The 22,790-nt window shown below is 48.6% G+C and overlaps 1 protein-coding gene across 7 annotated transcripts in view; it reads left to right on the forward strand.

Moving 5' to 3' along the window:
* RIN2 (Ras and Rab interactor 2) overlaps positions 1-22,790 on the forward strand; it is a 135,863-nt gene that overhangs the window by 13,867 nt on the left and 99,206 nt on the right. For 6 of the 7 annotated variants that reach the window (XM_065632913.1, XM_065632919.1, XM_065632916.1 and 3 more), the window contains exons 4-8: positions 162-265; positions 15,524-15,598; positions 18,562-18,587; positions 20,219-20,272; positions 21,806-21,951. In XM_065632913.1, the coding sequence (XP_065488985.1) occupies positions 162-265; positions 15,524-15,598; positions 18,562-18,587; positions 20,219-20,272; positions 21,806-21,951 (405 nt within the window). The remainder of the gene's footprint in view (positions 1-161; positions 266-15,523; positions 15,599-18,561; positions 18,588-20,218; positions 20,273-21,805; positions 21,952-22,790) is intronic. The other variant, XM_065632914.1, reaches the window with a different exon arrangement.

Genomic DNA, 22,790 nt, shown 5'->3' on the forward strand with positions numbered 1-22,790 from the left:
CCTCAGAAAGCAAGTGCTGCAAGTTGCCCTATTAAATATGAGAAAAAGTGGCAGAACTCTACATTCTTTAGATTAATTAATGGGGTATGAGGTCTGCAATTTTTTGTGGAAAAATTCTGCTCTTTGCAATTTACACAAATTGCCTTGAACTTGTTTTTCAGGTGTTTTTATCACAAAAGGAGATGTAGGCGTTGGAACCATCGTAGGCTCGGCTGTATTTAACATTCTCTGTATTATTGGCGTGTGTGGGCTTTTTGCAGGACAGGTAAGAGCATTTAATGATTCCTAACAGTTCCTGCTTCATCCTGTGCCTTGACTGTACTGTGAAATCAGCTGCTGGGTTCACAACCTTGCCACAAATTTCTCTGTCTTTGTTCTTTTCAATAGAGCCCTATACTATCCCTCTTGCATTTCTGAAGTGAAAAGCAGAACAGCAAACGTCAGCTCAGGCTTTTTAAGCTGCCAAAGATATGTGGGTGGTCAAAGGAATAAAAGCTGGTTATTTAACACCTCATCTTGGTAGCTATTGAAAAATGCGTTGTGGCATTTGTACGTGGTTCTTTTAGACCAAAGGAGCCAGGAAAGTGCCTGTGGCTGGTAAAAGTGCACTTCACTGAGCCATGCAGGATGCCTCTGGAAGAACGATGACACTTCTGGAGCATCAAAAGAGCTGCTGCCTTTGTGCAAGACAGTTCCAGATGCACGTGCTGAGCTGGCACAGTGTTGTTGGCAACTGGCATGACTTATGAACTTGTCTAAGAAAGTTACAGTCTCTGCGTGTGGTTTACCTCACTGATTATATCCAGAAGCACAAAAGGGACCTCTGGAGGTCTCTGATCTGGAGCCCTCACCACCCTGACCCCCCCAGTTCAAAGCAGGGCTGATTTCAGAGTCAGATCAGGTTGCTTAGGACCTTGTCCAGTCAGGTTTTCAATATTTCCGAGGATGCCCCAAATTTTTCCTCACTAGCAGTAAGGCTAGCCATTCCTAGTATAATTTCTGACTGTTTTCCAGCGTGTCAAACTACCTATGACAACACAAGCTGTTCATCTGAAATTAAAGTAATTGCGAGATCTGAGCTGCTGTCTGAATTGTAGGCATGATTGACTGTATAATTAAATATCTGAATCTGCATTCACCTTAGCACTTGCCAACATGCCCAGTATTTTTACAATCTCATAGAATGTTCTTTGAAACATTACTGTGCAGACTTACTTGGGAAGAAGAGAAGCAAGATAACATTATCAGTACAGGGCAGTAGGATAACTAGCTCTGGAAGAAGAACTGAAGGGAAGGGCCGGTATGACTTGGTCAGTATGAGGAAGCAAGCAGAGAGATTTGGCTTCCTGGGAAATGTTGTAATCCAGTTGTGTTTGCATTAGCAATGAGCTTTTTCAGGGTGAAAGTGAACATTTCACTGTGGGGAAGCTCGGGAAAAGCCCACAGTGCTGCTTTTTGGCCACCTCAGCTCCCTTGATTTCCATGAGAACATGCAGCTGGAAGCTGCACATGCTCAGTACGTTGATGGTTCTGCTGTAATTCTTCCTGTGAAAGCTCTGTTGATTCAGACCAATTTTTAATGACCAAAGCTTTCCCAGGGCATGGAGCTGTGTTCCCCAGAGGTGTTCTTCTGTCATCGGTAGGACTTTTTGCCCAGGTTGCTTTTTTCAAGCAAATGAAGACAATTAACTGTTTTGCACAATGGCAGAGAAGCTAATTCTTCTGATTTTTACTCTCCATGGTATTGATTGCATGCCTCAAACCTACTAAAAAGTAGCTATGAATCACAGCTTCCCCTGGGAAGGGTTTGCTAGAGTTTGGGTGTTGATGGACAATGTCAGTCTTCTCTAGAGACTGTTTGCAGGTGGGAGGTGTTTGTTTCTGAAGGGTACAACACAGCTGAGGTGCTCCCGTAAATGCCTTCACCTCCCAGGTGCAGCAGCTTTCAGGAGTTCAGAGGAGGGACTGGCTGCTGTAAGTCATCCTGAGCATGGTCTGCGAGTCTCCTCCAAGCCAAGAACTGAGATTTGGACTGATTTGTCCCAACGTCTTTCTTTCCCTGACTCTGCTAGTGATTTGCGTGTGGTTTCGTCAAGTCACTTCTGTTTGCTGCAGTGTAACCCACAAAGGGGGTTGAGAACTGGAATGATTGACGCTGCTGTGTGGAATCATGATTTAAACAAGCAAGTAGGAAACCTCAGTTTAAATAATTCAGATATTCTAGATAAAACTGTTTTGGTTTGTGCTTTTCATTTTTTCCTACTTCCAGGCCTTCACCAAGAAGTCATTAATCTTTTTGTATGTGTGCTAGTATTAATAGGAGTTTGGTTTGATTGTCAGTAATGTCTCTACAGATGCACTAACATAGGTGCTAAATTGGGTTGGCTGTTGGGTTTCAGTTCTGCTGGGGACCTGCGTCTCAGTTTTGAGTTGCCTTGCAAGGCCCAGGTGAGCCTGGAGCTGGCCGTCGGTCTGAGCCGCGTGCTGTGCTCCAGCTCAGAGCGAGTTTATCTTCTGAGCTCAGACCTGCACCGCCAGCAGCTGCAGTGCTCTGGTGTTCAGGTGAAACCGGTGAGTCGATGGGCAGGGATTTACCAGCCAAACTTTGTTGTCTGTGAGCATCCCTTGAGGCTGCTCAGGGCAAAGACCTGTTTTCTGGGAGTCCTGCCCTGGAAAGCGGCGTTCAGGTATCTTGGTTTGAGGCTGGAAGGCTTTCGGGTTTGTCAGGAGGGAGGAGAGGAGCAGAGAATTAAGCCCGCGCCTGCGGCAGTTTGAACCTGATGATGCTCATGTGCCGTTCGTGTTGGTCAGAACCCGTCATTAACACCGTGCTGTGGGGAGGTGGCCGCTGCGGCTGGCCGGGGTGGACACAGAAGGGCTGATGCTCTGTTTCCCCTCTGTTTTACACGTGGGATGCCTCTGGCAAGGGGAGACAGTCTCAAAATGATCTTGACGCTGATTTCGCAGGGGGATTGCGGAGGGGTGGCAGTAATGTCACCTGTGCTTTCCTGTGACACCTGCTGGCCCCAGCATTGCTGTACACACTGGAGTTTGCAGAACTGTTTGGTATCATGAGAAAGACACTTTTTTTTTTTAAAAAAAAAAAAAACCTAGTGAAAGGTTGAAGTGAAAAATACTGACCATCTCTGTCCAGGATATGTTTTATCTTTAAATTAGGCTGTAGTATGTATGTGCTATGTTGAATGTATTGTTCTTTGGCTTAAGAAAATACTGGGTTTAGCTACATGTGCCTTGTTTAAAAAAAGAAACAAACCCGCAGCCCCAAAAAGTTTGGTATGCATTTATTTTGAAGACCAACTCTAATTGATTATTTTTCTAAACCTTTAATGGCTGGTAGATGTACACTTCTCAGAATAAATCAGAGTAGACATCTCACTGCTGGAACTAGAGGAGGGAAGTATGGTGCCTACACCTCTATATGACACTACACACCTAAAAACTGCATTAAAAGAACATTGTTAAGGTTGAAAGTCAAACACTGGAAAGTTAGAAAATAGCAGTGTTAAGCTTCCTTGTGCAACCTTAATTTGTCCCCCTAGTGTGTGTGCATTATTATACAGTCTTTAATTATGTGATCCCATGCTGGTTTCTCCGCAGGGTCCCTGCCTCCCTCAGTGCACAGAATGGACTCTGCTCACTTAATGAGCAGCTATTCATTATTTTGTTTTCTCTTCATTGTTCAGTGTGTGCCCTTCTGCCTTATTTACCAGAATCTATTCCAGCCCCGTTCCAGAGACAGAATTATTAATTTCCTCTTGAACTTCTGTCGCTCTCATTGCTACTGTATCTGGGCAGTTGATGATCAATTAATTAATTTTCCCCAGACCTCTGTGAGATGAAAGGATGTTTTAGAGATGGTGAAACAAGGCACAGAGAGATTAAACACAAAAAAATAACTTGTCATTTTAAGGGCCAGTGAGAGCTGGCACGGGCCCCTTTTTTCCCCTGCATATGTAGCATCCCGTGGCATGTTCTGTGTTCAGAGGGAGCTCCCTCCGGCTCCAGATGCTGCTCCCACTGCACAGGGGTTTCCTTGCTGGGCTTGGTTCCAGTGGCCACCTTGGTGTCCCTGCAGCCCCGCTCTGCTGGAGCACTCGGTGCTGCACCACGGGAGCCCCGCGTCCGCTCCTGGGCCCCAGCTCATGTTCTGGCCTGCAAGGGGACACACAAACCCCTCTGCCCTTGCGAGCCCGGGCTTCATCCCTCGGGCCGTTCTTGACCTGAACGAAGCAAGTGACTGAGCTAACTCATCTCCTGACACTTAGTGCTTGCTTGGTTTTCCTAGCATGATGCTGTCCCTTCTAAGCCCGCAGACACTCGGGATTTGTTCCGTTCAGCCTGCCCGTCTCCTGCCCTGGCTCACAGAAGATGCTGCCAGGAGCTGGTTCTGTGCAAGGGGAAAAGCGCTTAATGCTGAGCAGTCAGGCTGAGGGCGCTTGGGAGCAGCTGCCAGAGCCCTCAAGCAAGGCAGCGATGAGAAAAGCTTCCACTTCGTTTCTTTATTTGTGTATTTAATTTTGAAATTTTGAGGAATTGATCACCTTGGTAGCTGGCGCCCCAGTCCTGCAGGTGGTTGCAGTCAGACTGTTCTGCAGACTGAGCTGCTTGCGGATGGGTGTCCAAGAGCTGCACACCGTGTTTGTACCATCTGCCGTCAGGCCCCACCTCAGGGTCTCCAAATACCTCTGGTAGTGTTGTAATGCTCCTGAAGAGCTGCTCTCATGCTAAAAAAACAATTGATGTAGGTGAAAATCAGCTTTAATGTATTGTTGTGCTCCTTTTTTCTTTGTGGCCCAGCCAGAAAGGACAAGTTGGGCTGGAAAGTGGGTTGGTTTGAATCATGTCAACAGACTGGGGACATTAACCATGTGGCTCTCATGCACCAGCGCAGAGCTGAACGTGTGTGTGCTACTGACTCTAGGGAAGGATTAACAAATGCAAGCAAGCAAAATTGCTTTAAACAACCATAAAGACATTTCTGCTAGTGTTAAGTATTATAAACCATTTGTCTCCCTTCTTTTTTTTTAAGCAGTGCTGAAAATTTGAAAAAGTTTCAAATGCAGGGTAAGTCAGAGACACCTCTGCCCACCAGACCCTTAAGAGTTAGTGGGCTTCCTATGAATTTCAAAAACAAGGTGGTTCCAGATCATATAAAAAATATTTGTGCCATGATTCTTTACTGAAAAGTAGAAATGTGTATTTCAGTAGCCTGAAAGTGACTAGATTTTCCTCTTCCAATTAGTGTTGATGACACTATGCAGATCACCAGTGAGGATTCTGAACTGGAGGGTTGTTTTTTTTTCTGTCTCTTCTCACTGATATGAGCAATGAAATCTCCTGAGGTCTTTATCCTTGTTGCAGGAGGACCAGTTTTCAAAATCGATGCAGGCTACCTGCATTTTTGATGGCCAAACCAAAACCGCCTGCAAAAGCTGGATTTTTAACCTAGCATCCGCACTCTGAAAATCAGATCTCTTTTTGAAATATCTTAAACTGGGCCTCTGGAAGCTGAAGAACTCAACCTCTGATGAGTTTTAAAATCTCTGACCAAGGCATGTTTAGAGAGAAAGTTTACGCTTGTGGATGGCCCAGTGCAGCACACTTGGCTGTGGCAGCGAGCCTTAGAAGGTTTTCCTTCCTGATTCTTGCATTCTGTTGTAATATTCTGCTGATGTCTTACCTGCACACACACACCGAGGAAGATTCGCCTTATTTCATCTGGTAGTAGGTGCAAATTTTAACCGGTAGATAGTTTTAGTGTATGGAAATATATTAAGAACTGTCCCCATTCCCCAAATGCTGATGTAGCGCAAGTTGGATGTGTCTGTAGCTCTTTGCTCCATTGTCCATACACCTGTGACACTAATGCAATTTTTTTCAATTGTATAGCTAAGTCACATAACCTGAACATCGTTTATTTAGCTGCTCTGTCTGGTTTGCTTTCTACTGCCAAAGAGAGGGTACGAAAAAGTAAGAGGATGCTGCAAGAGATGAAATGGCAGCAAATTCAGCCCTTCAAACAGAAGTTCAGCAGCATTTTGTGGGGCTGCCTGTTGGATAGCAGGGAGGAGATACAGTCAAGGAGCCTGCTGTCTGCAACGTGATGTGTTAGGCTTTGTCCATGACTGCAAACAGACCGTGTATGGGGAGACTGACCTCAGCCCCGGGTCCCCCCAAGCCTCCATCTCTCTGTCCTGTCTGCTCTCACTCTCCTGTTTGTGCTTTGCAAACTCTTCCTTCCTCCACTGCCCTCTTGTCACCCTTGGCGGCGAGGATGTGGGATTCTCGGAAGCAGTCAGTGCTTGCTTAATTCACCTCTTGCTCAAGCCAGCACAAGCAGAGTTTGTTCAGTTTTTAAAATCCCTCCAGCCAGATTCTTCCCGTTTCTGCAGCTCTGCTGCTCTCTCCTGCATGTCAGCCCGTCCTCCTCTGTCCTCATCCCACAGCCTTTCGTGGTGTTGCAGAAGAGGATGAAGGATGAGAAGAGCTTAGTGAAAAGTGATTAAGTGAAAGCAGTATAACCATGAGTTGCAAGTCACTCCAGCATTAAACAGGAATTTTTAATCTGCATAGATTGATTTGTTAATTACCACTTAACTGCTGTGTTTTTCATTTGAGTTCTATTTTCTCTATTTCACTTTTCCCCAGAACAAGACAAGCTGCTCTGGGTGGAGCAGGGGACCATGAATGCTGGGTCGTGCCAGAGACATTTAGTTTTTAAGAGGCTCTTCCAGTTATTTCCTCCATCATGGGGTCTAGTTGGTGGCCAAGTGTCATTCCTCAATATACTGGAGTAAAAAAGTACTGTCTTGACCGTCTGACCTGCCTCCTTCTGCTCCAGTGGTGTCCCTCTGGGACACAAGAGGAAAATTCTTAATGACGAGAACAGCCATTGGAATAATCTTCCCAAGGAAGAGGTTGATTCCCCAACACTGCATCCTTTTAGGATTTAGTTGGACAGGGTGCTGGGCCAGCTTGTCAAGACTGCATTTGGCCAAGAAAGGCTGGACGAGGTGGTCCTTGTGGTCCCTTCCAGTGTGCTATTCTATGATTCTATGATTTTACCTGAGGAAACAAATTAAATTTAGAAAGCTCTCTTCTGTCCAAGTCACGGTAAAGCCTCGTGCAGGCTGGGTATGCCTCTCAGAGCCATCACTGATGTGTGCTCAGTTTTACCTCAGTGTGAAAATATACCTAAGAAGTAGCTGTTACAAATAGCAAAGGGCTGAGACGGGGAAACTGAACAGAGGTTTAATAACCAGGTAGAACATTGTTTATTGGAGAGACTGGGACTTTTGTAATCTATTTTTAACCTAGTTCTGTCATACAGTTAGCTTGCATGAGTCTTAATCTTTTAAGCTTTAATTTCCCTGACAACAAGTAATTCAGACTGGAGTAGTTACTGACCCTTGGCTTTAAGATTGCATTCATGAGCTTTTTGCCGCCCCCCCGCCCCCCTTCTCCTGGATTGTGGAGGAGTTTTGGGAGGGGAGAGTTGGAATGTTATTTATTTTCTTCATTGATCTGTGACCATTGGTGGAAAACACGTAAAATTGTGGAGAAGTATTTTAAGGAGAGCTTGATGCCAGCCACTGGGCTGGTGCAGCCCCTGCGCACCCCGGAACAGAGGGGGTGCTGCGGCAGAGGGTCCCACAGCGGAGCTGAGCCAGCTCCCCGTGCTCCCCGTGCTCCCCGTGCTCCCCGTGCTCCCCGTCCTCCCCGCGCTCCCCGTCCTCCCCGCGCTCCCCGTGCTCCCCGCGCTCCCCGTCCTCCCCGCGCTCCCCGTGCTCCCCGTCCTCCCCGTCCTCCCCGTCCTCCCCGTGCTCCCCGCGCTCCCCGTCCTCCCCGCGCTCCCCGCGCTCCCTGTGCTCCGTCACCGCCCTCGGGAGGACGTTCGCCCACCGGGAGGGCAGCAGAGGCTCCTTTTCCCTGCGGTGTTCTGCTGGGCTGTTCGGCACTGGCAGAAAACAGGGTGACTCTAAGAGATAAAGCAAAATAGATTCATTTTCAGCTCCCCCGCTAATACAAGTGGTGTTATGTTGGGAATCAGAGACTTGTGAATTTATAGCAAATATGTAACCCTTGTGCAAGCAGATGTGGTTTGTTTTAACCACGTGGTCTGTTTGTTAACCAGAAAGCACCAAAGGTGACTGTGTCCTGTTCTCAGTGTCATGCCTTGTCTCCACGATGCTGCTACGTAGCATCAACCTGTGCTTGTGAAGAAGCGCTGCCAGAGCCACCTGTTACACCATAACCGTTTTGGTCTCCTGGAGAGGTCTGACGAGCTCTACAAGCATTTGTCATTCCCAAAGTAACTTTATTTCCCAGAACTAGGCCAGCAGCGTGCATGGAATCAGTATTCCTGCACTGGGCACCAAGGTTAGCAAAGCAGCTCATAAGTGCTTAGCTTGAAGCAGAGCTGCTCGCTTCGTTTCTGTCCAGCAATCAGAAGAGTTGAAAGTGGATTTCTATCAACATCAAAACAAGTCCAGCTTCTAATCACCACAAAACACCATCACCCTTTGAAGTCAAGTTTTCTCTGTCAAAATTCGCACACTGATCAATACTGTGGACTTACTACTGGTAGGATTTTTTCTTAAATCATTTTTAGTGTAAAAGCAAGGGAAATCACAAGATCTGTTTTTATGTCTGACAAGGACTGGCCAGTCTGAGGAGGCTGCGAGATGTTTACCCTTCCAGTCCTTGAGTTCTGCTGCGAGTCCTGCACAGGCTCGCCTGCGATCCGGGAGATGTCTGCAAGTGCAGGTCCTTGCGGTCCTGCTGCCTTGGCTCTGCGGGAATCTGAGCTAAAAAGACACACTGATCTGAATAACTCATGGACAATTATGAGTACCAGTTGAGCAGGGAAATATTTTTGGCTTTGTCCTGAGGTTCAGAGGGTGTCCACCGTTTCCATTCTGAGAATGTCACAGAGACAGATTGCTGCCGCAGTAATGAAAATATCCAGAGCTGCTTAAAAAAGCAAATATTCTCAGGGAAATAATGAGAATAAATTGAGTTGGTCCACAATGTACGAACCAGGAGCCGGAGTGATGGTTGAACTCTGCAGAGAATGGCTAACCAGTGGTAAAATTAGGGGGCTGGTAATTGGAGGGAAGCATTCCTCCCAGTGAGTCTGTTAGATCAGAGCTGCTCGGCAATTACTGGCTTAGAGAGACATGTATTTTAAGGCCTGGAATTTTTTGGTCTGGCCTATGCTCATATTTTATGTTTCGCTTCAGTTTGGAGAGGTGTTTAGTATTTGTCAAACCTGTGCAAGCCCAAATGCCACGTTGGGGGACTCTGGTGTCTTTTCCAAGAGGTACTCAGCAGAGCTTGTGTCAGGAGACTGATCTGGGTGCTTGTGGTATGTTGGGACAGCTGTGACCCCAGCATGTCAGCGGCAGGGAGACATCACCATGGGGTGCAGAAGGGAGCGTCTCCATAGCATTTGGTCCAGGACATCCCCCTGTGCTGCCGGTCCCAGCACGGAGCCTTTGGCTGATGCCAGCTGCCTGCCGGCTCTCCAGGGATGCTGCACAGGTAGCAGGGCCTTTCTCTGCAGAATTCTCTGAAATTTCAGCTGTTGCAGAGTGGTTCAGTGCGCTCGGAGGGGACGCGGGGTTAGGGACTCCTCCCTGGTGCCTTTGGCCGGGCGTTGGCGGCCAGGCCCGCCTGCCCTTCCCCGGCACCCCGGGCTGTCCCGGTAGGAGCAGGAGCGGAGCAGGAGCGGGAGCAGGTGGCTGCTCCCTCGGCCTGCAGACCTTCCCTTTGCTGCCGTTCCTCGTGCCGCTGCAGCTCTCCGACCCCAGCTCCTCGCCAAACAGCCAGAGGTGTTTGGACCTTGCTCTCACCAATGTTCCTGTTTCTCCAGGGACTGTAAGGTGGGAATAAGCATGACTGGCTCACAGGTTCATGTCCGAGTCTGTCAGATGGTCACTGGGGGAGCAGCAAGGGGGAAAAGTCTACCCTGTGATCTCTGCTGTATTTGATTTGCAGCTAATGATTATTAGCTTCTGATTGACTGATTTGCTCATTGCAGGTAGGATGTAATAATGCCTAAAACAAGGGAAGTTTTGTGAAAATTAACTTGCAAGTCCTGATGGTTGGGCAGTTCCTCTCTCTGTAAATGCTGCTGGAAGATGGCAGTAATTACCTTAAGAAATTCCGTCTTGCCTTATAACTTCATTACAATTGCTATAGGACTGATACACTTAACAGCAAAAGCCTGTGCAGAATATTAGACACACAGTTGCTATTTCCCACCTTCTGTCTGGTCATGACCTTTCAAACAATAGGAAGTCTGCAGCCTCTGAGTCACAAACATCGCGCTCCCTTTGCCCTTTTTCCCGGCGGCCCAACGCTCCTGGCGGCATCCCCGGGGCCGCAGCGGGGCCGGCAGAGCGCTCCGGCCCTCCTGCCAGCGCTTGTCCTCAGTGACAGCGGGATCGTGAGCCCGGGACATTGTACTGAGCGGGTGAGGGAGATTTGGTTGGGACAAAATTACCTGAGAGAAGGTGTGAAATGCATTGGAAGAGTATCCCCAAGAGGCCAGTAGTGTGGAAGGATGTGGCTGGGAGGCATGTGACATGGATGCAATTGAGATGCCAGGAGAATCATCCCACTGGTGAGGGCTGGGGACTGACGGGCAGCCTCCGAGAGCCCGCCCGGCTGATGCTGTGTCTGAGTTACAAAGTGGGTCCAAGTGCCACCAGGAACTTGCCGCCCTCTCAGCCGCACCGAAGCCTGGCTGTGGGAGTTGTAGCCCCTGCCTCTCAGCTCAGGCACAGCCCCATGTTTTGCTGTGGGAATGGTGCTGATGAAAATCAGGCCTCCAAGTACTGCCGGGCAGGCTAAGGAATTGTGTGCAGCAGCGAGCAAAACAAGTGGATGCTGGTAAGCTGATTAACACTAGGGCAAAAAACAGCCAGGCAGAGAAAATCCGTCAAAAGAGAGTTGCATGTGAACGAGGTGAGTATGAGTGAGAAATGAATGCAGTGCAGCAGCTCAGTAAGTGTGTGTCTGTGGTGGGTCCCCCATTTCTGAAGGTTCTCGTCCCTGTGCAGCCTCACATGTATTTCTTCTTCAGTGCCGCTGCTGCGAAAAAGAAGTTCTTTTATCTAGCAAGGAGGGGAGAGTGCTTGATTCCCTCGCCTGAGCTGAGGCGCAGGGCTGGGCGCAGCACCAGGGCCGCGTTGCTTCGGTCCCAGGCGAACACCCCCGTCCAGGCCAGCGCTCTGCTTCAGTGTAACGTGGGGACACGTCTCCAGGAGATGCGCAGGGGCCCTGCAGCGGCTTCTTGCTGAAAGTCATAGACGGATCTGCAGCCTGAGTTAATGCAGAGATGAATACAAATAAGGCAGTGTCACTCACATTAACATACGATGCTTCATGGATATCACGACCTGCAAGGATGAACAGGCAGGTGTCAGAATCCTTGTAATTACCTGAGCTGAGCAAGGAGTTCTAAAAATAATAAACGGCAAAGTTAAAAGGCAGAGCCTGTGCCTTGTCAAGGGAAACGGAGAAGCCCTCAGAGATTCGTCCCTGTCAGGGCTGTGCTGGAGAGCGAGGCCTTGACAGTTCACCGGGGGCAGTCACGGATGTTCGGCTGTCAGAGCTGGGATTTCCCAGGCTGCTGTCAAGGCAGACAAAAAGACCTGGGCTTTTCTTGCTTTTCCGTACAGACTGATAGATGCCAGAGCGGCACAAGATTTGAGGGGTCTTTTTAAGATCTCTGGTTTGAGCTGCTGCCTGGTGAGGGGTGTTCCAGCTCCTGGGACAGGACGGTCCCTCGGGCCGTGGGCTGTCCCGCAGCGGGCCGTGGGCTGTCCCGCAGCGGGCCGTGGGCTGTCCCGCAGCGGGCCGTGGGCTGTCCCGCAGCGGGCCGTGGGCTGTCCCGCAGCCGGCCGTGGGCTGTCCCGCAGCCGGCCGTGGCCACCGGCCCAGCCGCCGTCTGCCTCGCAGCCGCTCACCAGCTGCCCTGCAAGCAGCAGCCCTGAAGTTGGTGCCGGGCTTTGTCACTATGTGTGGGCTTCAAGGAGCTGCTCCAGAGGTTTGTTCACATTCCAAAAAAGCTCCGTGATTTTCAAGTGCCACCATTTGTAGGAAATGTAAAAGTCCCTTTATTTCTGTCTCTTCCACATACATACCTCCCTAATGGCTGTGACTTTTCAGATGTAAATGAACCTTAGACTGTATGTAACCAAGTAAAAGGCAGTGGAACTTACTACATTTTACCTGAGCGTGGTGAAGTAGATTTTCTTCTTATTTCTACCCAGCACTGACACGGATGACAAACTGCTCGTAACTTGAATTTTGCAAATGAAGCACAGTTCTATCTTTAACATAATGGTCTGGCATACAAGGATGAATCCTTGTAGGCAGGTTTTGCTGTGTCAAATAAAGTCATTTCCCTCTTTCCCAAGAACCTGGCGGAGAAAGTGTCTCGGCTGGTTAATGGAAGATATTTTAATTTTCTTCTTGGCTTGGCTGAGCAGCTGTGACTTCAGGATGATTGGTTGGATTTGCATAAGGTCATTAAGATCCAATAATGATGTTTATTGCTAAGACATCTGCCATTTATATTCATGCAGAGCAAGTAAAATTAAACCTCAACTAATATCAGTGTTGTTACCAATGCAGTTACTGACAAAGAAACCCATCAGAAAGTGAGGATTCCACAGTGGACTGTGGTACCTCTCTCCTGAAACTCTCCCGCTGGAGCGGGGGTAGGAGACGCGTCCAGCTGTGAGGCGCCGGGCGTGGGTTCGCTGTCAGCGCATTGCTGTTGATCTCGGTAGCATCTTCAGGCTAATCACCGTGGGGATTGTCGTTAATCTTTTGACACCCTCACCCAAGCTCTCCTGCCTCTCCACATTAACAAATCATTAGCTCTTAATGCCTGAAAATCTAGACCTTCTCTGCCAGAGGGTAACAGAGAAACAAGATTAGGAAGATTTTTTCCAAAGCCTAGCACTTCCAGGCAGTCTTTGTAGCTGATTATTTATGCCAAGAATGTCAATCGATGAATGGGCCATGAGAGGAGGAAAAGCCCAAGGCCCTACTGGTCCCTTGTCTGGGGTTTGAATTTTGGGCCCTTCCTTCAAATGGAGGAAACGCGTAACCTGACAATCAGTGGTTTTACAGTTGCCTCCTTAAGCTCGGCTCCCAAAAGACCAGCTCTCTGCTGGCTTACAGTGTTCCTGATTTAAAACTCAAATTTGATCATGTTTTTACCTAAGCTGATTGCCTCCCTGATTTCCATTCTGCCTTAGACTGCTAAGCTGTAATTTAAGTGTTTCCAGTGTATTAAGATTTATGTGGAGTCCTTGGTCGCTGTAAGACGACATGGCACAGCTCAGGCGTTCAAGGTCTTGACAGTTATAACGAGACTACATGATTCTTGTCGTGGCTGGAAGTCCTGCCGTTTCCCTCAGTGCTCGTTAGTTCCTCATACCCTCAGTGCATGGCTTTCCCAGCTCACATTATGTTTCCCGACGATCAAATGGTTCAAAGATGCAGTTAAATGACTCAGGCCCTCAGGAAAGTGGAGATTTGGTTGCCCCATAGTTACGGCGTTAGGGAGACCTAGCAGGACGTCTGTGAAACGTGAGCAGCCTGTGCAGGTCCCAGGCAGGAGCACGTTTCCTTCAGTCCTTGTGATTCCCACAGTGTTTTGGCGTGTGACTTTTGTGCACTAGGTCCCTGCTAGATAGTTGCATTTAAGCATCTGGATCTTAGTGTGCTCGTTCAGGTGTTATTTAGGAAAATTCCTGGAAAAATATTGCAGACTACTTTCAAGATTATTGTATAATATCAAAGAACAGGAGAGATGCTAGCTTGACTCTAGTAACCGGGAGATCTTGCTTTCACAGGCGTGCTGTGCTGCAGGGTGACACCCCTTACACCCAGGAGAGAGATTATGAGATAGAACAGCGCCAGTTGCAAGCACGAGTGTTCATGTTACTCATCATTTGTTTCAGAAGTTGTAACTTTTATTACGCAGAGCTTAAGTTCACAGCTATAAAATCCTCACCAGCATCCACGCTGAGAAAAGCACGTAGGACCTTAAGCAGCAGCATAAAGCTGAGCGGAATAATGTCAAATTATTTTATAAACTCTCTTACAAAAGTTGCTCAATCAAAATGAAGGAGTCCGCTATCTGTAAGATGTGAGATTGAATTAAGGATCTCTGAATAGAATTATGAACCCAACTCCAGGTTTCTACATTTGGAAATTTCCATCATAAACGATCTCCATTCATCTATCATTGAAATGTGTTGTCAGCTGGTATAAATCTCATCTGACTCAAGGACTTTAAACACCCGCTTTTTTATTTTAGATTGGAGTTTCTTACATGTCAATGCTTGCATGAAGAGACTTTACACTGGGCATGAATTACATCCAGTTTTAAAAGCCATGGTATTAAGAGGCTGCAGCGGTTCTTAAGTATAATGGTCAATATTTTTTTACAGCGTTCGTTTTGCTAGCAGTTCTGGAAAATTCCAATATTGTAAGAGTTAATATGCAGAGTAATCTGGGAAGCTATTTTTGCTATCACTCTGAAATAGGACCTTTTTTTAGATATCATAGAAATGAAAATGAAGTTACTGTTTGTTTGACTGAATTCATGCACAAGCATGACTGGAGGATGTGGTCAGAAAATTAATTTATACATTCAGGGGCCAGATTCAAGGGAGTGTAAATTAGCCAGTCTCCCATCTGCCTCCCTGTGGTTTACACCCATGAAGGATGTGACTCACAGTGTTTGAAATGCACTCCAGAAATGGGAAATAAAGATTTGAGGACAAGCTTCTATAGAGGGGACTTTCTAGGGCTGCAAAAAATATGGCCATACTGAAGATGTTACCACCACATTTAATCTGCCCTTTTGAATACTGTTAATGAAGTTAAAGGCTAATATTCACTGGTATTTTTTTTCTTCTAAGGTTGAGTTGCAGGTTCATTCAGCCTACAGCGACGACTCTTCCTCATTTCCTTGGCTTTGGAAGGTGTCAAGTGAAATGAACTGCACAGCAATCCCATTTTATCCTCTTTTGCATATAAATTCCTGGGTTTTGTTCTCAATGCTTTGCTGGGGCGTTGTGTATTTGTATCGAAACCTGTGCAAATGCTCACGGAGCTGCAGTGGTACCCGCCGGTGCAGTGGGCGCAGCCGCGGCTCTGCCGAGCTCCGGGCTGGCGGCGTGCTGGGGACCTGGCTGTGCTGTGCGATCTGACTCTGCTTTCGCAGCGCGGCTTCGGTTGCCTTATACCTTTGACTCTTCAGATTCGGCCACCCCCATCTCCATAGCAACTGGTCCGGGGACAGCCGGCACAGAGTGACAGGGACAGCCTGCACGGAGTGACAGGGACAGCCTGCACGGAGTGACAGGGACAGCCTGCACAGAGTGACAAGCTCTGCTTTGGCACAAATGGTTAGCATGGTGATTGTGCTGGGGAGAGCCTGGCTGACCTCTCTCTTTGCTTCTCTCCCCAGGTTGTTGCACTGTCATCGTGGAGTCTCTTGAGAGATTCGATCTACTATACACTGTCTGTTATTGCACTCATTGTGGTAAGTTTTTGAGGGTTATGCTTCTGTGGGAGTCCACATGTCCGCTGCCACCTGTCAAGGGAACCTGCTAAGAAATCGTAGTCTTGTAGCTAAGATCCTGGCTCCAGGACTCATGTGGTTTTCTGCTTGTGGAAAAGTGTCCTTGCGATCTCCCTGGTTCTGTAGCAAAGCTTGGTCCAAGGGTAGGAGATGGAGGATGTGCAGTCAGCAATTTGATGGCAAGTGAGGATTTTTCCTTTCAGAGTCAAACACTGCTTCAGTTTAAGAAATTTCTCCCCCCCTTCACTCAGGCAGGGACCCTTGGCTTCACAGTGGCTCAGATCTTTCCTGTCCTTTTAAGGCAGAATCAGATTTAGGTGGCAGCATGTTGTTATTCAAATACTGGCTCTCCAGCCCCGATGGCTCGGCTGGGAGACAAGGCACAGGCTCCAGGCAGAGCACAGCGCGACCTGCGTTCGCTTCCCCCTCTGTTATATTGCTGCCCGCCTTAAATTTTAGAAGGCACTTAAATGCTTTGCCATATAGGGATAATTTGCCATATCAGGGCATTGAGACTTCAGCTGCGGCTGAAATACAGTCATCTTTCTTGAGGGATGATACTGCTTGTAGAAGATTGCTCTCACGGTATTTTAAACAGCAGCTTGTGGTGCTGTGTTATAAATTGTGCTCCACTGGTGTCTGTACTAATCGTAAATACACCTGAGGGGAAATAAATACGTTCCTGCCAATGTTGAGATTCAGCAGCTCTTTTAAAAGCTTGATATTCTGCTGGGTAGATCAGTGTGGCTTCGTCTCCTTCCATTTCCAGTAGCAAAGGAATTGCAGTGCTGCAGTAATAAACAGCAAAGCCGTGTAAACTCACCTGTTTGGTGCTCCAGGCTATTTGATAAGAAAGAGTGAACTCTAAATCACAAATTAGTAGTAAATAAAGTGCACTTACCATTCTTACCTCATCTTGATTTAGCGCTGTGCAATTATTTTATTTTTAGCCTTAAAATGACAAAGACACCTTGTCTTCTTGTAGAGCTTGGCAAAACTGATAGTCCTTATTTCCCCTGAAAGGAAAAAGATGCCTGTGTATCTTAACTTGAAGGGACGTGGTCGGAGTCATTAGTGACAGAAGTGGGACGGGTGCTATTTTGAATCACAAAGGTCAATGCACACGCTTTCATGTCCCATCACACCAACACATTGTAACCTAAACCAAGCCTTGTCAGGTTAGATCACGGTGACTGGGAGCTGTAACTTACAACATGCATAATGTTTTCTTCCAGTAAGCACTGTAAGTGTTGCTGGGTGCTGGCTGTCACGCAGCAGTTGCTATTCGCAGGCTGTATAGCTGAAGGGAAGCGTTGGGCTGTGCTGTCAGAGGCCTTCCTTCCCTCCCTTTTCCCTGGTGCGTTGCCATGGATGTGTTTCTTCAGTGCAGACATGGCGCTTCCGCCTCCCGCACAGCCTGGAGCTGAGAGCCGGCCGGGGGCAGAGCCGGCTCCTCGGCGGGCCGGGGCAGAGCTGGCCCCTCGGCAAGGCAGCCCAGGCTGCGGGTCGCTGTGTGCAGCCCAGGCTGCGGGTCGCTGTGCGCAGCCCAGGCTGCGGGTTGCTGTGTGCAGCCCAGGCTGCGGGTCGCTGTGTGCAGCCCAGGCTGTGGGTTGTTGTGTGCAGCCCAGGCTTGGGTCGCTGTGTGCAGCCCAGGCTGTGGGTTGTTGTGTGCAGCCCAGGCTTGGGTCGCTGTGTGCAGCCCAGGCTGCGGGTCGCTGTGTGCAGCCCAGGCTGCGGGTTGCTGTGTGCAGCCCAGGCTGCGGGTCGCTGTGTGCAGCCCAGGCTGCGGGTCGCTATGTGCAGCCCAGGCTTGGGTCGCTGTGTGCAGCCCAGGCTGCGGGTCGCTGTGTGCTGCCCAGGCTGCGGGTCGCTGTGTGCAGCCCAGGCTGCGGGTCGCTGTGTGCAGCCCAGGCTGCGGGTCGCTATGTGCAGCCCAGGCTGCGGGTCGCTGTGTGCAGCCCAGGCTGCGGGTCGCTGTGTGCAGCCCCAGCTCCGGCCTCCCCAAGAGGCACCGCTCTGCTGCGAGGGGCCGCTGCTCCCGGGCACCCTGCGCACAGGCCTGGCCCCTGGCAGGTGGGTGACGGCGCTCGGGTTGAGCTGTGCTGGGGTTCCCTGCGCTGGGAGTGACAGCTGAGATGGCAGTGAGAGCAGCCCTGCACAGACACCCGCATGTCACCGGCCAAGGAGGTGTCAGCCCTCGGCTCCCGTGGCCGTGGGGAGCGCGGGGCAGGCGCTGCAGCCACCGGCTGGTCACCTCCTGTCCACCTCAGACCCCAGACTGGCACCAGGGGCAGACACTCCGCACCCCTCTGGCATAGCCACGTTGCTTCCCCTGCACGGAGCATCTTGCACACGCGTTTCTTGCCCAAGGAGTTTTGCACAGCTTTGTTACGAAACCTTCAGCATCTGTCTGCAGGTGTGCTAAAATGACCGTTGCAGCAGTGACATTCAGCTGGTGTGGCGATCATGTAGATCACAAGGAAATAATGCCCTGGGCCCTGTTTTTAGCCAGCAAAATTCCACAGCAGCTGCAGAGCTGGCTGTAAATCTGCATCTCGGTTGCCAGGAGCAGGTGAGGGAAGCGAGCGTGTCTCTGGTGAGACCACCGTGCAGTTCAGGGCCGGTACAGCCCCTCCTCTGACCCGCTCCTGCTTTCCTGTTGCTGCTTCTGCCTCACTGCCGCAATAGCCCGGTCACGCAAGGATCCCGTGTGTCTGGTGTTTGGGAAGGAGTTCCTGCCTGAGTGAGAGGAGCTGGGGGATGGAAAGTTCGCAGACTGGGCAGGAGGGCAATGCCAAAACAGCCCAGAGCTCCATCCCGTGCCCTGGGTTGCTCTGCCTGCTCTTTGCCCTGCTCGGGCGATGAGCTGTTTTCAGCTGTGATTTCGTGTATAACATGTCTGTTTTTAAATCATTTCTCCACAGTTTATTTATGATGAAAAAGTTTCCTGGTAAGTATATCCGGCCGCGAATCCCTTTTCTTTTGATTTTTTTTCCTAGTTACACCACAAAAGCTGCAATTAGTAGAGTTCCTCAGGAGAGGAGGGGAAAGCTAAAAGGTTACGCAGGGCAATTCAGGCAGCAGTTCCCTGCTGCGTGAGAAACCTCAGTGCAAGATGGGCTCGAATAGCTCGTTTGTGAGCTGGAAAGCCCGGGAGAGGTCCCCGGGCCGTTTCCCGGTGCGGCGGTCGGTGCCCTCTGCCCGCCCGTGGCAGCGGGATGGACGCGCTCGGCACAGGCGCTGCCTGGGGGCCGCTGTGCCGGGGACGCCCCACCAGTCACAACTGCCTTCCAGTATTTGCATTTTTAATAAAACAACAGCTCCAAAGGCAACATTAAGGAGCGAATGACCCATTTAAAGAAAAAAAAGAAAGAATAAAATATATATGTTAATATCCCCATGAATGTGGTTAAATTTACTGTAATAGGTATGGTAGGCTAGGAGGGCTTCAAACACAAGTGTACTTTCAGTTGTTTTGCTTTCATGGTTTTGTTCTCAGCACCTCTCAGGGCTGGTACAGTGACAGCGATAGCTTTGATTTCATTCACAGCCGGTATTATTTAGATTACAAGCACTAGGGGGAGTCAGGCTTTTTGGGTTGCATGTTTTCTTAAACTTGTTCTCACTGGGGGATTTATGTTTAATTTCAGAAACACTTGAGTTTTGCAACAGCTTGGTTTTCTTTTTTTGCTTTGTTGTTGTTTGTTTGTTTTAAATAGCATGGACTTGAGGCCCAGTTTTATTTGACTATGCCCTTCCACTAAAGCACATCAGTGCAGAAGCTGAGGGTTGAACTGCCAGCAGCAGGGAATGAGACATGGATATTGTTAGTGCAATGTCTCAAAATCCTTAAAGAGAAAATGCTCCATGAGTTTTAGTACATAGCAATGTGATAATGGATGATTTCTACAAGGACTACCAGTTTTCTGTAGGGAACTATACAGTATACAGCATTTCAGTCAATGAGAAAGTTTACCTAGAAACAAGTTCTAAAAGTCATATTGTATTTTGTTTTCATAAAAATTTAATTAGCTTGACACAGAAGCAGTGGAGAAAAAACCTGACAGTATCTGATCAGCAGCTGGAACTGCTGCCCGCTGCATTCTCAGGGGCCGTGCAGCAGCAGTGAGGGAGCAGCCGCCCCGTGTTCGGGTGATCTCTGCGTGGTCCGTGTGCTTCAGCATGCCCAGGAAGCCCGAGGACCCACTTTACACCCATGCAAGCAGAGCAGGACGGCTGCTCCCCTCCCTCTGCGCAGCCCCGGTGGGGGTTGTCCTTACAGAACTATTGGTGTTCCTTGGGTGCAATTCGATCACTGAACTTCTGGGTTCAGCCACTTGTTCTCGGCTGGTGTGTTGATTTGGCCAAGTAAAACGAGCAGAAGAAAACAAAGGAGGCATCATGCGTGGACGTGTGAGCCTCTTCTTTATGCACCCCCTTTTCCAGAGTGCATTAAGACAGCCCAAGAGGGCCAGGCCTTTCCGCAGGTTTGCGGTGTCACGGGTGAGGGAATGGCTGAGCTCAGACAGCTGACAGCCGTGCCCTGCTCTGATGCGTTTTCTGTGTCGCTCTCGTTTGCAGGTGGGAGTCCTTGGTCTTAGTGCTGATGTACATCATCTACATCGTTATCATGAAGTAAGTCGAATGCGCCCCGGCTTGTTTAGATGGTAAGGCTCCTGGCTCCAGAGCTTTTCCAGTGGTTGCAGAGGTAATGAGAGCTGCAGGCAGAGCTTCCACTGCATCCCCCAGCTTGCATGCCAGCAGCACCTCCAGCAGCAGGGGTTGAAGCACCTTGCCCTGTCACGGACTTACCTGTAGTTTATTCTGATGAGGTAGGAGGGGGCTGCTTAACCCCATAGGACAAATCTGAGAATCAGACACCTAAAGGTGGATGATGCTTTACGGATCTTGCCCTGTGTGAGCTGACCAAGGCTCATGCAGCAAGTCTGCAGCAGAGCAGGGAACCAAATTTGCTCAAGTCCCACAAAGCCGCCTCTTCTGACTTTGCTGTAGCATCTCTACTCAGAAATAAACACGCAGTTGATTCCAGTCTGTTTTTTATGAGCGTAAAACTCCACAGCAGTTTGTTCTTGCTTGAAGACCCATGATAGAAATACAGCACAGTCAGCATTGATTTTTTCAGCACCTGAGCCGTGTGACTTCTTTCACGCAAGTTCATGCTAGCAAAGCTGGTCTGTTCTGCTCTTTGGTTCCCCTCTTCCTGCCTTGTTTTGAAAAGCAAATGGAAAGGAAACCCAGATTTAAACTGGAACATTCAACAAAACCTGCCAGCTGCCAAGCACACCAGTGGTCTTGTCTCAACAAGTAAGAGTAGAGATTTGTTTTTGAATGATGAATAGAGTAAATATTGTGAGAGAAATTCTCAGTGAGAACAGCAACACACTCCGGCTGGGTGTCTACGAGTCAGAATTCATCTCAGTTCTAATAACTAGAAATGTTAACATGGAGGGTGTCTTCACCCTTGCAACAATTAACTGACCAGCAAAGCAGACCATTGTAATGTCTGAATTCAGAAAGGATTTTTTTTCTGAAAGCAATGCTGCAGTGCGAACAGATGTTTGAGACCCGTTGGGTTATAGCTGGTGAGGTGGTTGGCCTGCTCAGAGACCTCACCAGGTGCTCACAGTGGTCTGCTGCCCTTGCCTTTGAGTATCAAGGCGAGATCCTCAGCTCGTGTTTGTGTCAGCTCCTGGCTACCCTAAATAAAATAACAGACAAAATTTTTTTTTATTCTTTCCCCCAAAGTTGAGACAGAACTTAGCATATGGTCTTGTATTTCTGTGGTAGGTCTTCACAGGTAAAACAGCACTCACGCTCAGATGTGATTATGTGATAAAAAATAAATTTGGACAATGATAGGTAATCATTATTTGCTATATGGAACATTAATTGCACGTAATACGTAAGCATACATGTCATTCAGGATTTGTGTCTTGTATCTTTCATAGCCTTCTGCATGCAGAGATTGCATTGTACACAATTTAGTCAGAGCTCTGGCACACTGTGGCTAGATTTCCTTAAAACCAGAGGGGTTTTCTTCCCTCCCTTAGTTGGATCACACAGAATATGAGTCTAGGAAAGGAAGCGTGTTGAGAAATCCATATAGAAGGAGCAAAGGTACATCTAGAGTTTGTTTCGTTTTTGCAGGTACAACTCAACCATACATCATTGCTTCGAAAGGAAGACAAAGAACTCTGCAAATATGGTGAATGGTTTAGCAAACAACACGGAAATGGACGATAACAGCAACTGTGATGCCACGGTGGTGTTACTAAAGAAAGGTAACTGTTCCAGTAAGTCACCCTGCTTGCTCGCATCATTCTGAATGTTTACCAGTTTGTTGACTAGTTACATGGTCTGGACTGCTCCTGTCTGACCAGCCACGAAATAGGAGGCGGCCGCCCTGCTAGATGGCCACGGCTCCTGTGCCTGGGGACACAGTGTGGTGACCCCGGCCACGGCATCCCCAGCCACTGCATCCGTGCTACTGGAGGCAGCTCCAGCCTCCGCTGGGCAGTTCTTGCTGCTGTACCAGTGCTGGGCTGAAAGGGCCTCTCCAGCTTCATACCCGTTTGCCCAGGGGCTGGTTATTCAGACCGTTGACAGCCATGCCATTGTAAGTCCTCTTGTGGGCACTGTTATTCTGCACTGAACATGCCCGTTTACATCTAGTACCTGCGGTTAGATTTAAGTCCATTCCAAGGCATCATAGACTGAGCTGGGAAGAAGGCCTTACTTGCACTAGTGTACACTTTCTTCCTGGTGAAGGAAGGGTGTGACTCGGTGTTGGTCTAGGTAGCGCACTCTTACTGCATGTTCTGTCTTGAACATGCACAACTTTTCCATGTAAATGGTCTTTTAGTGGATTTAACTTTGGCTGAAATCTGCTCCCATTTGGTTTTAGTCATGATCACGTATAAAAATGATTGTATTTCTTCAGCTTAAAAAAATTCACCCACTCCATAGGTCAGCAGCAGTAGCTTGGTGTGTGCATTTGCAAGCATGTGCTAAACTATATTTACAGAGGATGATTTTTTGTCTTTGCAATAGTCAACAAGCGTGTGCAGTAACTACTTGGGATTTATCAGCACCTATATCATCAGGAGTAACACACCCCTGGTCCCTGGTTTAA

This window comes from Caloenas nicobarica, chromosome 3 (genome assembly GCF_036013445.1).
Source record: "Caloenas nicobarica isolate bCalNic1 chromosome 3, bCalNic1.hap1, whole genome shotgun sequence".
NCBI classification, from domain to species: Eukaryota; Metazoa; Chordata; class Aves; order Columbiformes; family Columbidae; genus Caloenas; species Caloenas nicobarica.